The sequence below is a fragment of the Juglans microcarpa x Juglans regia genome, chromosome 1D (genome assembly GCF_004785595.1).
Source record: "Juglans microcarpa x Juglans regia isolate MS1-56 chromosome 1D, Jm3101_v1.0, whole genome shotgun sequence".
NCBI lineage: Eukaryota > Viridiplantae > Streptophyta > Magnoliopsida > Fagales > Juglandaceae > Juglans > Juglans microcarpa x Juglans regia.
In genome coordinates this window covers 38,417,099-38,435,006 of record NC_054594.1, presented here as the reverse complement: position 1 = coordinate 38,435,006, position 17,908 = coordinate 38,417,099, and the positions used below count along the sequence as shown (strand labels likewise).

Sequence of the window (17,908 nt, the reverse complement as noted above, 5' to 3'; positions counted from 1 at the left end):
TATTGTACTAACCAAATGTCAGTCAAGTCCAAATTTTGACTAAATTTTCTCAAAATCAATTGCATTGGATTAGCCAAATTTTAAATCAAGTTATAAGCTACAGTAAATGAAAAACCAAAGCCATATTTAGTGAGTTTAACCAAAACCTCAAATTTTAATTAAAATTTAGACTAGCCATTGCCAATGCTCCCTAGCTACCACATCTTCGCAATAACATGATCTATATATATTAATTGGTTTATATGCCCAGGCTAGGTTAGGTATTATACGTGAAAGATGATCATCCTGAATAATTTTTCTTCTTCTGTTTTTGTTTTTAAATAAAAGAAATAATATCTATATTCATAGAATGCACAAGTACTGCCATGCAATCTTTTTTAAAAAAATGAATAAATGTAAAATTCATATGAAAAAAAAAATTAATAATTAACCTCATTCTCTTTCAAAACAATTACACGACTCTTAAACGTTTCCATGATATAATATTACTCTTTCAATAATTACTGCATGTTGACTGCATATTTCTCGAATCATTATTAATATTATTTTCTATTACTTCAAGTTATCTGAGAACACTCTGGTGATTTGGTCCAATGGATCATGTATTTTACATGCATGTATATTCAAAATAATCATTTTTTGTCCAAAAAAGAGCTCCAATGGATCATGTTTTTTATTTTTATTTTTATTTTTATTTTTATTTTTATTTTTATTTTTTTACTATGGTGGTCCCGCTAAATTTCATCCATGCAATTTTTTTTTATTCATTTCTCTTTATCTTCTTTTTAACATTTGCTAGATGAAATGGGCTTCAATATTTTGCTACATGCGTACCTAGGAATGAAATGATCGTTCTAGTATTTCTAATTTTTTTTCTCATAATATAGTCACATTTTTTTCATTTTTTGATTTCATTTTCCATTTTTTGCTTATAATTTTTTTAAAATTTTGTGTATATATAGGAAGAAATAATATTATATTGTATATGAATAGATATTGAAAATATAAAAGAATATATATATATGGAGATATTGCAAAGTCATTTGTAGTTAGAAAGAATATTTGAAATTAATAAATTAATTAAAAAAATATTTAAATGATATAAAGAAAAACAGATAAGCTAATGTATATTATATTATAAAAATGATTAGTTAAAATAGAAACAATAAATTTTGAGATGTATTATAAAGAAAATATTATACACGTCCCATTAGGAATGCTCTATAGTTTGTTGCAACTACAATAAAACAATGAAACAACTTCAATGTCCCACGCTTCAGGAAATTAGGTACACGAATTTCAAACCAACATAGTATAAGAATATTTCTTCGAAGAATGCGCCATATCAATGAGTGTGCCTGGGTGATTGGGTTGTTTGATAAGTGAGATAATCTTGTTTTTACTTCAAAAAATTTTTTAATTTTTTTTCCTAAACATAATTTTATAAACATAAATACTTTTCAATTAAGAACCGCTTCACACCTGTCGGATTGATTTTCTCATAAAAACAGCCTCCATTCATCTCAAGCCATATTGGAAAAAAACACTCTAAGAGAAATACACCCCACCACAGACAATCAATTCATATGTGTTAGCCTTCTTTTCCTCATTTCCATTGTCATCTGCCTTCTCTTCCTCACTGCTCTCTCTGCCCTCAGTCTGATACCAACTCCGACACAGACGCCGACGCAGACGCAAGCATCTCAGTTCGACACTGACTCAACCATCTCAGTCCGATGCATCTCTATCGCCGATCTCCCCCATCTCCATCGATCGTCTCCATCTCCTCTCCATCAAAACCCAATCAAACCAAAATTCACAATCAAACCAAAATCAACCCACAATCAAACCCAAATTCACAATTAACCCACAATCAAATCATAATCCATTCAAAATCACAGTGAAAATCATCTCAAACCCACAATCTCAAATCATCAAGTATAGAGAATAAACTCAAAATCATAATGAAACCATCTCAAACCTGCAATCTCGAGTTGAGCTTCAACAAAGGGGGTGCGATTGATTTCCTTCGGGTTGAGCTTCGACCTAGAGGTTATGATTTGGGGGGGTGAGTGCGATTCGGGGTTGCGATTTGGTATGGTGCGAGACACGAAAGGGGGTGGGTGCGATTCAGGGTTGCGATTTGGTATGATGCGAGGGACAAAGGCCTATGCGAGGGACAAGGGATGAATGGGGGTGCGATGATTTCTCTGTTTGAAATCAGTTTTCTAATGTTTGCTGGTTTAGGATATATATGATGGAATGCATACGTGTAACTATATAAGTGGCAGGCTGTTTTTGTGTGAAAACCAACCAGACCGGCCTTAAGAATTTCTCTTTTCAATTTCAAATATTTAACTTTTTCATTTAATCATTACTATTTTTTCAAACTTCTAAATAACTTTTTCAAATTCGAAAATAAAAATTATATTTTAACAATATTTTAACTTTATAATATTTTTATTTAACTTTTTCTCCCATCTTTCCCAAAACCTAATAAAACATCTTAACTCAAACCATTTGAATACTATTCACAAAATTCTCATCTCATCTTACTTTCCAAACAAACACTTATTCTTCTTCAAATCTTACAAAGGCATTTTATTAGAAGTCTACAAAAATGCAAATTAAAACATAATCTTTTGTTTCAAAAGGAGAATTATAGAAATTTTCTTTCATTCCAGTAGAATTTATCATAATATTACTTATCAAAAAAAGAATTTATCATAATATTCATTAGCTTATCACACTATTATAAGATCTTATAATTACTTTGTTGGGAACTATTTTTCAATATCCTAATTTTCGTCATCTTTAATTACACCAATTGATGTGACATTTTATAAGGGCTATCTTTAAGGTTGCGTTTGGGTGCTGAGTTGATTTATGAATAGAAGTGTATTGTGAGTCCCATTAAGATGTGTTTGAATGTATAAAATATGTTGAGATATGTTTTTGAACGTATGAAATAAGTTAAGATATGTTTAACATTTTATAAAAAGTTGAAAAGATAGTAGATCTCATCAATAATTGGCCTGAGATAGGTTATGATGTGTTTGACACACAAACATACACTAAGTGTTTGATATAAAAGGTTAGTTCAACTGTACTACATCGTTTCTCTTACCGAGGAATGCTATACATCAACTATTATTCACTTCCACACCCCACACCTATAATTTTTTACAGGATGTGGGGGTATTTTTCATAGAGTATAAGGTATGGGTGGTAAATAATGACTGATGAGAAGAATTTTTCATACAAGAATTAGAGTCAAATCTGATTTAATAAGACAAAATTAGAGACAGACTCAGTTGCAGCGGCAGTAAACTATATACGTTGGTAGTAAACTATATACGGGGCAACTGAATATCACATCAAAATGTTTTTCAGCTTCCCAACAGAAACAAGTATAACTTAAAAGTTTACCACATCTTCTCACTCACAATTAGTCACAGAAAGTTTTTGTTTCTGAAGTTCCACAGTTGACTTCCAAGCTCACCAATTTCAAGCTAGTTACAGAAAGCTCCCTATTTCATATAGCTTCAGCATGAGATTGCTGTGAAATTATGCAGATCTTTGAGGTATACAGATTTCATGGGTGGGTTCCATTAGAATGATTGCATTATTATGCAAGAATTCTTTCACCAAGTCCCTCAGCTTTGCCCATGAAGAAAAACATACATCTCTTAAGCCAATAAAAATATAAACGAAAGCGATTTATAAACAATAAGAAAAAGAAAACCATACAAATTATTCTACTTCAAAAATGAACTCCACAGGGTCCATTTTCGCATATTACATGTATTATGACTTTTTAAGAGGCACTAGTAATACAACTGAACAGAACAGATACAAATGGTCACTCACAAATCCAAAGAACATTCAGCGGTTTTTGTTCTTGCGAGCTAGTTCACGGGCCATCTCCCTTAGTTCCTCTGGCGAGGGAGGCCTTGGTCCCTCAGGGGGATACACTACATAAGAACGCTTCACACCAAAAATAATCAACAATAATGTAGGCCGTTGACAATATATCAAGAACAACACCCCCCCCCCCCAAAAAACAAAAACCATAAAAGCCTATACAGTATGACCACATCTCAATGGGATAACCCAATCTCTTCGTGAAATTTCGCTGAAAAGGATTATGTATTTTTCGAGTAATATTAAGCCCAAAGCTAAACTACCAAATTATGCAAAAAGGACTCCTCTATATCACGCGCACACATAAACTGCATGTGAATTGATATATATTACCAACTATCAGTAAAGAGGACATTTTTTACATCGTATAACAAGTTGAATTCTTGCAAAACTTAAAACAGAAATTGTTGATTCTGAAACACAAGCAGTACCACCTACCATAAACAGTGATAAATGTTTTTGATAATGCTATACAATCGAAGATTTCAGCAATTCCTACAACACAAGACAAAGTTCCCATAAAACCACGACTGCTTTCTCGCAAACTAATCAAATTCTGATCCGTAAACTGGAAAGAAAAGTCCAAAAACAAACCCATGTACAAAAACATTCAGACAGTGAAAGAAAGAAGGGGGGGCTTACATTTCCCATAAATTTCTGAAGATTCTTAGTATTGTTAGCGAAGGCGTACATAAGAACGATCGGCACGGAAACATAGATCCCGAACTTCGCGATCTCAAGGACTCCCTTCGAAGTTCCCAGAGAGGACATTTTTCCACCGCCAAAATACCAATACTAAATTAAACGAAAACTACTTCGTGGAAAAATTTAATTCAACTCCCGCAACCCGAAAGTCTAGAAAAATGCTTCGCCTAGAGAGAGAGAGGAGCTGCACTGCGGTAGTGCGGTGCAGGGTTTGTGAAGCCGAGGATGAGGACAAAACCTTGGCGACGTGGGTGCTTCTGAGTTACGAGTGCAGCTACGAGATTGGGCCGACTAAGATGAGCTCTAACAGATTTAGTGGGCTCAACTTTTAGGATCCTATTCATCCATGATAAATCTGGGCCTTCTTCTACCTAGGTCTCAAAAGTGATGCAGTTCTTCAACTTCGATTATTTTTAATCAAATACTTTCAGCATTTATCGTTTTTAAAAAATATTCAATTTTTTTTTATTCGTTTGTATCAAACCAAATTATATGTCTTGTCAACGAAATATTAACCATATATTTAGAGTAATGTTATTCGTCATTTCAATTCTCGTCATCTTTTTATTATTTCATGATGTGATATTAAATGGTTGGAAACTATTTATTATATTTTACTTATGAACCTATCATCTAATACCATATCATAAAATGATGAATGATAAAAAAAATAAATAATAAAATGATGAGAGGATGATAAGAAAATAGATAACGAATAAATTTTTTTCTCATCCAAAAGAGGCCTAAACCGTGCATTGTGATTGGACAGTGTCAAATTAAAAGGGTTACTTGAACCATACACAATTTGGAAAGCAGTCCTAAAGTTGCGTAAAAAATGCAAAGCAACTTCACAAGATTGGCCAAAAAGTTCAAATGCCTTAGTTGCTAGGTACAGTCACTATTGAAGGATTGCAATATAAATCTGGATAATTTTATCTTTAAAATTTTTTAAAATTATAAAATTATCTCTCTTAAAATAATATTTTTTTTTTCATTTAATAAAGAGTCTGGACAAACAGTCTCTAAGTAGAAATTACAAATAGAATTTCTCTTCGTCAAATATCCCCATCAAAATGAAGTACAAAATTTTGAGCAGTCAAGTGCTTTATCAATTTGGCTTGAGATAAGGTTGTGCTTGAGTAGTGAGATATTTAGAGATATTTTGTGAATAATAATAAAAAAATAATAATAAAAAAAATATATAAAAAATAATAATAAAATAATAAATAGTAATAAGGTATTCTTAGAATACCTGAAAATCTGGAATTAAGCAAAGCAAATGGTTTTACTCGAAGCTCATTGTTTTTGGTGTTAGCCAGTCTTCTCTTCTTGTACAATAATATTAAGCATTTCGCGTACGTTGTTAATTTATCTAACAGTGTCACATTGATATGCACAGATATAATACTCCATCCCGAGTGGTCAAACGAGGCACATGAATATTGGCATCTCAATCCATTAAAAAAGGGTAGGTCTATGCCTGAAATTAATTAGAAGATAAGATATATAATGATTTAGATAGATATATAATTATATCAATGCATTATAGTTATCATGAGAAATTATTTTTAATAGGCTTGGAGAAATCTCGAAATTATTTTGTGTTAGATCCGGTTTCTTAATACATTCTTTTTTTTTTCTGTTAATTCTCCATACTAAGTATTAACAGACCGTAACAAGCCGCTGAATATCAAAACTGGCCAAAACTGATGAAAAACCGGTCGATTAACGGTCCAACAAGGTGGAAACCGATAAAAATTAACTCGGTTTTCGATTTGCACAAAGTTTAAACTAATTAACCAATAGATTATATATTTTTATTTTTATTTATTTTAATTTATGTTTATATAAAATGACGGTCTAGAATTGTAGACCAGCAATTCTCCTTGTGAGCATCGTTTCGCCAATTTCCACCCCGGCGACTCAAAACAATGAATTAACCGTAGCTCGGCCGAGGCCAAACGAATCAGTCAGTTCAGTTTGGTTTTGGGATAGAAACGAACAGGCTAACCTATTTTTTACCCCTAATTTAAAACTAACTTTAATAAATTTATGGAATGTAAGAGTCTGTATACATTCTTCATTTGTTATGAAAGTCGCCATGAAAATCTCTAAATTTAACCAGTTTTAAATAGCTTAGATATATGCCTCGGCAGTAAACTGATCGGGCTCCTTGTTTTGTTCAGCTTGTCGTTTATCGTACAAAAAGTAGGCTTAAACATATATATAGTTGTTTCTTTAAAAGTGTGAAATTGTTGGATGATAGTAAATCATGTCTTTTCATAATCTTCTTCTTGCTTCGGCCAATAAACATGAGCTTTAGATTAATCAGCTTCATGTCTGTCTCTTCGTAATTTTCTTCTAGCTTCGGCCAATAAACATCAACTTTATGGCTGCATTTGATATCTAAATTCAGCTGAGCTTAATTGAGTTTAATTTAATTTTAAACTAATTCTAACATTTAAACATTCAACTCTAAAATTATTAAATTCATTCTAACTCAAAACTTTCTTACACATGAAACCTATAACATTTGTCAATTTAAAATATCTTTATACGTGGGATCCATAACCTTTTTTAATTTTTCATAAAAAGTATTAAATTCATCTTAACATCTAAATATACTTTAAACTTAATTTATATAGGTCTCATATAACTTTTTTCATTACTTAATTCACTATTATTTATAAAAAAAATTAAACTTAACTGAACTTAACTCAACATTTAAATACAACCTAAATTGTTATGATCCCTAGCTCCTTTCTGTGAATAAAAAAAAGTGTGACATTGATATAAGAAATAATATAAAATACTCTCTACCCAGTGACCCAACGAGGCACGATAGCATCTAATAACTTGTTCTTAGTGGTCCAAATGGATGGCATTGTCCAATCAAAATGACAAGGTCTATGGCCCAAAAAATAGAATACAAAATCCCCACTTGCATTGTACCACACGGATTTAGATTTTTTCTTTTTTAATCATTAGAACATAATTTTCGTGAAGTAAACTATAGCTTTCCAAAACCACTAGGAGTGCAAGTGGAGGGTGCATCGGTGGGTAAATTAATCGGAAGAAATATGCTACTTTATCAACTTATGACTCGTTTGTTTTCAAGAAACATCTTATCTCATTTTATCTCATTTCATTATTACAACTTTCTCAAATTTTCACACAAAATAAAATAAACAATTCAACTTTTTTAAATCCCAAAATAAAAATAATATTAAAAAATATATTTTAACAATATTTTATTTAACTTTTTAACTTTAATCTCATCTCATCTCATCTTATCTCTAAAAACAAACGAGTCTTAATTTGTCTCTTATTTTAACATCTCATATATTATAATTTTTTTTACTTAATAAGAAAGTGTCGGTTAATATATTGATATTTTTTACTTTTTAAAATATTTTAAAATGATAAAAATATATGAATAAAAATATTAAAAAATAAAATAAAATGATGATTTTAACAAGTGATAAGCTGCAACGGATTACACTGAGCGACAGAGTAGCAGTGGTCTTCATTGTAATATTCAATCAGCAATGCATGGTATATTCTCTGCACAGAAACCCCGTCAACTTATCACGTGATTCTCTGTACATATGCTGCTTTTGCAAATATCCCCGCCTGATAACGTCAATGGCTTCCCTTTCTTTATGCAAAAGAAGCCAAGATAAAGTTATCTCTCTCTCTCACATTAATTTTCAACGATTGTAAATGAACCCCTAGCCCTTATCAAAGGTCACAATCATTTATTTGCTCCCTAAACAAACCCTTTTTTTCTTTTTCAACTCTTCCAAAAAAAATATTCATTTACGAATACTTCTATATCTCTGTTTATTTTTCTTTTTTTTTTTAAAGGAAAAAAAAATCCAAACGACATGATATGATATGGATGTCAATTCTAATAAATCACTTCCCTAGGTTAGTGGAGAAAAGGGCCCATTCCTCCAATTATCGACTCACTCTACGGCTTAAAGAAGAAGTCTCGTATTTATGGACAAACAGCCAATAACCGTTAAGCCACGAATATTAGACGTCGCATAGATTCGATTACACTTTAGAAAAAATATATATAGCATATATCAAGTAGTACTGATATGAATATACAAAGTCTCTGGTTCAAAACTCTTTACATGCATACACACAGGCGCATATATATATATATATATACATACACGATAACCTCTTGTTGGAGGAAGAAATGAATAGAAGCTGTATGGATACATACCAAAAGGTTGTCCATCCAACGATTGCATTGCATGCACCTAATCTTCAATGCACGACACATCTTGACAATTTGGCAATTGAGTTATTTTATGTTTAAGTATGTGTGCTAGATCTAGTTGCTTAACACATACTTTTTTGTTGATTCTTCATATCAAGTATTAACCGACCATAACGGGCAGCTAGATAGCGAAACCGGCTGAAATCGATGGAGAACTAGTCTGTCAACTGTCCAACAAGATGGAAACTAATAAAAATTGACCAAGTTCTCGATTTGCATGACATATATCATTAGTGCATCATTTAAACGATAAAATTTAATTTATATAATTCAAATTTTATTTTAATTTTTGAATCAAATTATGACATATAAATATGTATTTACTTTTAACTTATAAATATAATTTTTTTGGTAATTATGATGTTTTGTAATCAATATTTAATTAGAAAGCTGTTTATATGTTTTAACTTTTAATTGTATATTGTAAATTATTATTGAAAGGTAATAATATATATTTTTTCCTTAGCTCCTAGGGCCCTACACCTCAATTAATTGTTGGTTTTTTGTGTTAGGTGCGTAGAGTAGCATGCGCGCTCAATTTGTCAGTACTCGGAACACTTGACTTCTGTGAGGACCCAATCCCTTAAGAATGGGTCATGAGTTATTGACGTGGCAGGTTTTCCGCCGTCAACTGTTGAATGCAACAACCTCGTCCAGGTTTTAAGATACAACAGAGACACTTCGTATCTCACGCCTTGGGAATTGCGAGTTGCGAAACCTGGAGCACCCTTCTTCCTATGTAAGCTCTCAGCGCCTCGACTATTCTACGACCCGCATCACCTTGGGAGAGTGATGAAACTACTACGCAATTGCAAATACCCTTGGTCTCACACGAAATGACTGAAACGCCACTATGGCGGCTCCCGACTTCCACCCTTTGACCCCGTGCAAAAAATGGCCAAAAAAAAAAAAAGAAAAACATGAAATTTCTGCGCATAGCCTGTGAAATTTCGGAGACAACTTGGAGTAGAAAGTTGAATCACAATGGAGAGAGAGCCAGAGCAGCCGGTTGGCTGGGAGGTTTGTACAATAAGTTAAGATTTGAAATAAAAATTAAAAGTTAAATAAAATATTATTTTTTAATATTAAATTTATTTAAAATTTAAAAAAATTAAATTATTTATTATATTATATATAAAAAATTTAAAAAATTATAATGATAAAATAAGATGATAGAAATTAAAAATATTTTTAAAAATTAAATTGAGGCTCAAAATAGTCCGCTAAAAAAATAATATCTATGAATAGGTAAGCAAACGTGGTATAGTGATGGACAGTTAATGATCGACTAGATTCATGATTTCATTGATTTGCATATTCCACTAACATTGGTATATATTTATGAGAGAATAGTAAAAAGTCTCGTTTTTGTGGGCTTAAAAAAACACAAAAGATTTTTTTTTTTTTTTTTTTGTCCCAACAGAGATGATATTTTGGGTTCCTGCAAGTAGATGCCGACTTTCAGTTTGGCTTTAATGCCTTAATTGTTAGCGCCAATCCCTTTCACACACCGTCCTTTTCCTTCGAGTTTCGATTTGATTTTCACTTTGTTTATTTTGTTTATTTCTCCCAACTTGAAAGAAAAAAAAAAAAAAAAGGCCTTTCCCTTCGAAAATAGAATGAGCTCGACAAACTCCTCCCTTGTTTTTCTATCTATATTTACGTAAAGTAATATTAAATATAATCATAGAATACATAAATAATATATAATTATTTTAAAAAAAATAAAGTCTACTATTAAAAAATTAAAATTTTTTTTATATAAATTTTATATTTATTTATTTTTTTTAAAATAATTATGTGCTTGCATATTCGTAACTACAATTATTATTTTTTATTTATTTAACACTTAGTTGTCTCATTTCATTGAGGTTTGTTTTTTTTTTTTTATTTACAAAAACTTATTACCAAATTACAAAATAGTTATACAATATTGATGTATCCAAAAATAAAATATAGATATCTTATGATCAATCACAAATTCAAGAAAAATTGGAGCATTATTTACCATAGAAGGGGGATACCAGTCTAATCAAATCCGATTCAGCACACAAAAATTAAGAAACAAAAAAACCTTGAGCTGTACGTATCGTGAAGTGCAAATTTGATTATTGGAAAGTGAATTTTATTTTTTTTAACTGTTTAAAAATATTAAAAAAATGAAATTGAACTGGGGTACATGGTCGGCACAGTAGAAGGATCCAATCCCTAAATATAGAAATTAAAGAGCCATTCATGGAGACACCATTAACGGGGCGATTTATAATACAAACAGTTATAAAGACGAGTGATAGAATCAAGAGCAAACTAAGGGGTAGTTTAGGAAATTAAGTAGAACTACCTCGCCTGGATCCGAGCAAATGCCAGTTGCTAGCCAGCTCCAACTGCGTTACGCTATATATAAGCAAAATCACCGCCATTCTTCAAATCCGTACCGTGCATCTCTTGGGTTCTTTCCCTTCTCTTTCTCTCTCTCTCTCTCGGCCTCTCGAGCCATGGAACCAGGGGTTGCGCCTCCCCCAACACCATCACCAGCATCCAACACCACTACCCTACTGGGGAAGTACCAATTGGGGCGGTTACTGGACGAGGCAGCTTCGCCAAGGTGTACGAAGCACGGTCAATAGTGGACGGCACAGCTGTGGCCGTGAAGATCATCGACAAGTCCAAAACCGTCGACGCCGCCATGGAACCACGGATAATCCGAGAGATCATGGCCATGCGTCGCCTCCAGGACCACCCCAACATCCTCAAAATCCTCGAGGTCATGGCCACCAAGACCAAGATCTATCTCGTCGTGGAGCTCGCCACGGGCGGTGAGCTGTTCTCCAAGATCTCGCGTCGCGGCAAGCTGGCTGAGCCGTCCGCGCGGCGGTACTTCCAGCAGCTGGTATCGGCGCTGCATTTCTGCCACCAAAACGGCGTCGCCCACCGCGACGTGAAGCCTCAGAACCTCCTCCTGGACAAAGACGGCAACCTGAAGGTCTCGGACTTCGGGCTCTCGGCTCTCCCCGAGCAGCTCAAGAACGGATTGCTCCATACGGCGTGCGGCACCCCGGCTTATACGGCCCCCGAGGTAGTCCGCCGGCGCGGCTACGACGGTTCCAAAGCCGATGCATGGTCTTGCGGGGTCATCCTCTTCGTGTTACTCGCAGGGTACCTCCCATTCGACGATAACAATATCGTAGCCATGTACAAGAAGATTCACCACCGAGACTATCAGTTCCCGGCCTGGTTCTCCAAGCCGGCGCGCTACGTGATCTTTCAGCTCCTCGATCCGAACCCCGACACGAGAATGGGCATCGAAGCTCTCATGCAGAACGCATGGTTCAAGAAGTCGTTACGAGATAGATCCCAAAACCAGAGTCTATTCAATTCAGCCAGTAACTGCAAATACGAAAAATTGACAAGCATGAACGCGTTCGATATAATATCGTTGTCGTCAGGGCTGGACTTGTCGGGGCTGTTTGAAACGACGTCGAGCCGGACTACTGGGAAAGAGAAGCGGTTCACCTCGAAGGTTTCCGGGGAGGTGGTGATAGAGAGAGTGAGGGAGGTGGGTGGGAGATTAGGATATAAAGTAGAGGAAGGGAAGGCTGGGAGTAGTTTAGGGTTGGGGAAAGGGAGGGTGGTTTTGTTGATTGGAGTGTCAGAAATCGCGACCGAGTTGGTGTTGGGTGAGGTTAAGGTGATCGAGGGTGGGGTGGAGTTTGAGGAACTTAATCAGTGGGGAGACTTGAAGGCTGGGCTTCAAGACATTGTTGTTGCTTGGCACAGCGATAATGTTAATGGTGGGGATGGTTAATTTTAATTTTCTGCGGGGGAATTAGTTGCATGCGTTTGAGCTATAGGATGATTGGGATGGGGAACATGGACGGTTGGATCTATGTACATGAAAAATATTCAGTTAAGGTTGTAGGTGTTGGATTGGATTGATGAATAGCTTAAGATTTGTTTCTCGGACACTGAAAATCATCTTTAGCATCAGAATAGTAATAGTTCTCTTTTCTCTGTGTTGCTTTAGCCTTTTGCAACTTGTTTGTTAATGTTGGAGGCCATTTTTCTTTTCCAAATCAAACACGAATCCTTCCTTGTATTTGCAGAGCTGTGGCCTACTTTTGTACAAATATGTTTGGCATATATTTCATGTATATGTTCTCAGAAATGTACTAGCAATCCTGTGTCAGTACAGGTAAGATCAGCAAAAGAATTGGCGAAGTCAGCATATATATGTGCAATTCGAGTGTAAAAGAGAGTAGTTCTTCAGATGTCTTGCTCCCCCCTTTACTTAAGTCCTCCATATATATAACAAACAATAATAGTACGATTATCCTTTAGAACTTATTGTGGTCAATCAAAGTTGCCGATTAAAATGTGTCGCAGTTTCAGTAGCAAACATACTTGGGGTCTGCTGCATGAAGGAAAACAACTTGGGTTTTTATGAAAAAGCAAGTCTCAGGTATGTAAAGGAATGCACGGATGCAAGGATGGAATATGCGTAATCCAGTTTCAGATGTCTATACATTAGTGCTACAAAAGGAAATCGTAGTAGAACGGAGCAATGGAGACAGAAAGCTACTAGGATGTTACTAATCAGATTTTTCAAGCCAACACACTGACGTAAGCGATTTACTAACTGGTGCCACGCTTCTTATAATATTCAAATAAGGATTCCAGATTATGAAAGATCCGGGACATGATAACATGAATCAAAAGAGAGATTGACAGAGAAACCATGTACTGACACTTTCTGCAAATTAATATACAAACTTCGCTGCTCACGCGGGATGTTAAGAAGCTGCCACGGTTGCTACAAAGCAGTACGACTGTTACAGAAAATTAGCAATTCCCATCTCAATGGCATGATCCACAGCTTAATCACTCAAAACCTGCTCGGTACAGCTAAAAACAATGGAGAGGATCCTAAAGCTTGAAGACGGGCAAAATACAGATAAATACTCCATTTTATCTAGTGCAAATATGTAATCTATTTCCCGGCCATATCCAGAGAAAGTAGAAATCGCAGTCAAATAATATTCAGACGAATCTGAGATTTCTATGCAAAAATGCTAGCAAGGAGAGACATGTCAAATGCCTAGCCGGCAAATATTAAAACCATCAGACCATACCATTGGCATCCTTTACTACTTAATCCTGTTGTGTAGGTTTATCATACAGGTGGACTTACAAAACGCCCGATTTGACTCAACGAAACCTTTTTCTAACCACTTGGGGGTTGGCTATACATCCACTGTGCAGACAATCAACTCTATACAAGGCCATTTCTTCTACAAAGAACAGGCCATGCGTTTCCCCACATAGCCTCCATACATGTACTTGTTGGGCTTCTTTCTGGTCCCTTCTAGGCCCTTCAGATAAATTTACGTTCACATGTTGAATATGGGATCCTCGACATTTTCAACATCACAATTGATTTCCAGCTTTACACTTGTGAATTGCAACCTTAAATCATATAGCCCTATTGAAAAAACCGGCCGAGGATGAAGTAACTATATGTCTTCATAATTATCCACTCCAACCACAGACGAGAGAGTTGACACCCATGCCTGCAAACCACTCTGAGCATCCTTCTTCATATCTACTTCCAGCTTTCCAACAGCTTGCTTTGGAACTCCACACTTCACAAGCACAACTCCAAGTAATTTGAATGTACAATTGTTGGGTTGAATAGCAGCTTCTATCATTTCATTGAAGGTTTCCACTGCCTCCTTGAACCTGCCATCCATTGCATACAACCCAAGCACATTATTGTAGCTCAACAGATCTGTTAGAAGTCCCAGCTCTCTCATCTGTTTAACGATTTGAATGGCTTCTTCAAGCCTCCCAATTTTCTTGTACATGCACAACATCATTGCAAAAGTAAATTCATTTGCATCCCCCTTTCTCTTCAAGCTGTTAAAAATCTCTTCTGCTTGTTTAACCATAGATCTCTCGCAATAAAGATCAATCATGCAATTCGAAGAATATACAGCTGGACCCTCCTCTAATGATAGCAGCATTTTGTATATTTCTTCTGCTTCCTTCAAGTAGCCAACTTTGGTATAAAGCTTAATCAGGGAGTTATATATAACCGTATTTCCAGGCAAACCTGCGCTTTTCATTGCATCAACATAACCGATGGCTTCTTTGACACTTCCAATGTCAGCAAAAGCATTTATCATTACCCCATAAACTATAACATCGGGTTGTACATCAAATCTGATCATCTCCTTGTATAGTTCCTCTGCCATTTCCAGTTGACCTAATTTTGCAAAGCCTGAGATCACAGAACAATATTGGATGCAATCACTTACAAGTCCTGCTTCCTGCATCCTCCTCAGATAGGGTCTTGCTATGTGAGGCATATCAGCGCTAGCCAAAATTTGAATTAAAGAAATATAGCTGCATTTGTCTGGAAACACCCCATAACTCTCCATTCTATCAAACAACTTACAGGCTTTATCATAGTGCTTTCCTATCCCATAAGCTTTAATCATCACGTTGAACTGAAGGACACTCAGCTTCATTTTGTCTTTGCAACAAATGAAAACCTTTTCAGCTTCCAAAATATGGCCACCCTCACCATATGCATCAATATTAGCAGAATAGCACTCAGAACTCATATTCCCTGCAAGATGAAACCTCCTGAACCATAACCATGACTTCTCAAGCATCCCAGCTCCTATGTACATTCTCGTAAGAGCTGATTGACTGTACTCATCAATCTCAAACCCCCTTCCATCCATCTCTGATATCAGGTCTTCAGCTTGGGGAACCATATGCCTTATTGAGTAAGCATACAAGAGGGTGCGGTAACTCACAATGTCTGGCTTGAGGTGAGCCTCCTTCATCTTATCAAAGTAGTTTGCTGCCATCTTTATATCATCATGCCTAGCATGAAGGAAAATGAGAATATTATACGTTCTTGTGTCAGGTGGGCATCGGAGCTCCTCCATTTTCTGAATCAGCAAAGCCACCTCGTCTAGTTGGCCATGGTTGCCACAAATGTGAATCATTGTGTTGAAAGTTACTGTGTTTGGAGCTATCCCAACCTTGAGCATCTGCGCAAAAGTCTCTGATGCTTCTTTAAGTTGCCCGGCCTTCCCAAATGTGTCTATCAATGTATTATACGTATGTGAGCTCAAACTACGATGGGAATGCAAAGCACTCCCCACTTCAGTAGTAGTTGTAGCAGTACTATTCTCGTTCCTCAAAGCTTCAAAGGCTGACCACTTCTTGAAAAAGTCCTCGGCCTTTTGAAATTCTCCTGACTTCTTATACAACTGAATAACAGTCCCCATAGTGACCTCATCAGGTACTATCCCCTGTTTGTTCATCCTCTCAAGCCAAAGAAGAGCTTCTTCCTTAAGCCCACCTTTGCTATAAACATCAATCAGAGTTCCATATGTAGAATTTATCGGCACAATTCCCTTAACTTTCATCTCATCCCACAAATTCTCAACATGGTTCCACTTTTGTGCTTTCCCAAGAACCCGAAGCATAATGTTATAGTGAATCACATTTAGTTCATAACAACCCTTTCTCTTAAACCACTCAAAAATCTCCAAGGCCCTCTTCCAACTCCGCTGCTCCTTCAAAATTATGCTCCTTTCCTTATTACCGATCTTGTCTTCCCATGGCCTCAAAGCCTCGTCCAAATCCTGAACCAAATCCAACATTTGTAATATCGCTGGAATACATCCACCGTAGGCGACCCATTTTTTCGAACACCTAGAATGCGCTTTCTCCAATAATCCATTTTCACAACCCAACCTAAATTTAACCTGAAAATCCCCCCTTTCCCCAACTCTATCACTATCCCGCGTGCCCCTTCTCTGCTTTCTATCTGGGTTATTCGCCGAACTCTGTTCCTTCAATCCGGGCCCATGAATAACACCAGTTTTTCTGTGAACTCCACCAAAACTTTTGGATTCTCCATTCGGACATTTAAGTAGTCTTTGTTCTCCGTGTTTCTTGGTAATGAGCTCAACTTGGTCTAGTGGCGAAACTGAGACACCGATGCTGGGTGAGGTCCTCGAGGAAGCCAATATGTGGAGGCAATTGTTATCTAAAAGCTGGAACTTCACAAGCATTTCCACTAAAGGGTGTGTGCCAAATATTTTGAAGAAAATGTCGAGAATTGTTAAAAAAGCAACACAGTTTCGGGAACTAGTGGCGGTAATTCACCTTCTCGGAAGTATTGGAATGGTCTTCTGTTCGTTCGTTCAGGTCAGTGTTTCAAAAGAATATATGATGGAATGTTGAGATGTCCAGTAAAATCCGCAGTTGAGGCGATATGCTTTGACGTGATATCGATCCCAAGACGCCACAACGTGATCTAGGTCGTTGTTTTTATATCTCTTACCTCATCTCTTTTAATTTTTATAATTTTCTTAAATTTTTATACAAAATTAAATAAATAATTTAAAATTTTCAAATCTTAAAATAAAAATATTTAAAATAAAATTTAAAATAAAAATAATATTAAAAAAATATATTTTAATAATATTTTATTTAACTTTCAACATCTCATTTATCAAAACAAACGAATCTCTTTCTTAAATTTATATATAAAATAAAATAAACAATTCAATATTTTCAAATTTCAAAATAAAAATAATATTTTAATAATATTTTATTTAATTTTAAATTTTTATCTCAATTTATCTCTACATAATTACATTTACGAATAAAGCTGTGATAATGCGTCGTAACCAAGGAATTTGTCAGGAAGAGAACTGTAACGACAAGTTGTAGAGATAAGGGCCAGAAATTGTCGCCGTAGTAACTTGTTTTGAGTGAAGGTAAATTTTTCACGCATTAATAAATGAAAATATATCTCTTCCAATTTGAATTAGAAAACTCAAAAATTCCAATTTCTTCAAATATCAGAAGATTTTATGTTTGATATTTATTTATTTTTAGTTTTTTGTATCTGAGTTTGTGATATACACGTGATGCTAACGGTTAATTAAAACGTGATTT

General features: G+C 35.2%; 3 protein-coding genes across 3 annotated transcripts; 1 reads left to right on the top strand and 2 right to left on the bottom strand.

Annotated features, from left to right (window-relative positions):
• Positions 1–3,706: 3,706 nt before the first annotated feature.
• Positions 3,707–4,874, bottom strand: LOC121239570. The gene is made up of 2 exons (XM_041136840.1): positions 4,567–4,874; positions 3,707–3,987 (listed from the first exon to the last, which is right to left on the bottom strand). Exons 1-2 carry the CDS (start codon positions 4,693–4,695, stop codon positions 3,886–3,888), a joined length of 231 nt encoding a protein of 76 aa, XP_040992774.1. The 5' UTR covers positions 4,696–4,874; the 3' UTR covers positions 3,707–3,885.
• A 6,379-nt stretch (positions 4,875–11,253) lies between these two features.
• Positions 11,254–13,088, top strand: LOC121256060 (CBL-interacting serine/threonine-protein kinase 4-like). Its single transcript, XM_041156680.1, is given in 2 exon segments — positions 11,254–11,500; positions 11,503–13,088. Coding segments are annotated over 2 exon segments (1,443 nt in total). The 5' UTR covers positions 11,254–11,283; the 3' UTR covers positions 12,729–13,088.
• An 805-nt stretch (positions 13,089–13,893) lies between these two features.
• LOC121256050 (pentatricopeptide repeat-containing protein At3g23020) lies at positions 13,894–17,247 on the bottom strand. Its single transcript, XM_041156668.1, has one exon. It carries the CDS (start codon positions 17,014–17,016, stop codon positions 14,434–14,436), a length of 2,583 nt encoding a protein of 860 aa, XP_041012602.1. The 5' UTR covers positions 17,017–17,247; the 3' UTR covers positions 13,894–14,433.
• Between the last annotated feature and the right edge of the window lie 661 nt (positions 17,248–17,908).

Excerpts from the sequence above, each read along its gene's own strand:
- LOC121239570 (XM_041136840.1), bottom strand. The coding sequence starts at position 4,695 with ATGTCCTCTCTGGGAACTTCGAAGGGAGTCCTTGAGATCGCGAAGTTC. Across the intron at positions 3,988-4,566 it reads TTCAGAAATTTATGGGAAAT|CGTTCTTATGTAGTGTATCC; the intron begins GTAAGCCCCCCC and ends TTTGGTGTGAAG.
- LOC121256050 (XM_041156668.1), bottom strand. The coding sequence starts at position 17,016 with ATGCTTGTGAAGTTCCAGCTTTTAGATAACAATTGCCTCCACATATTG.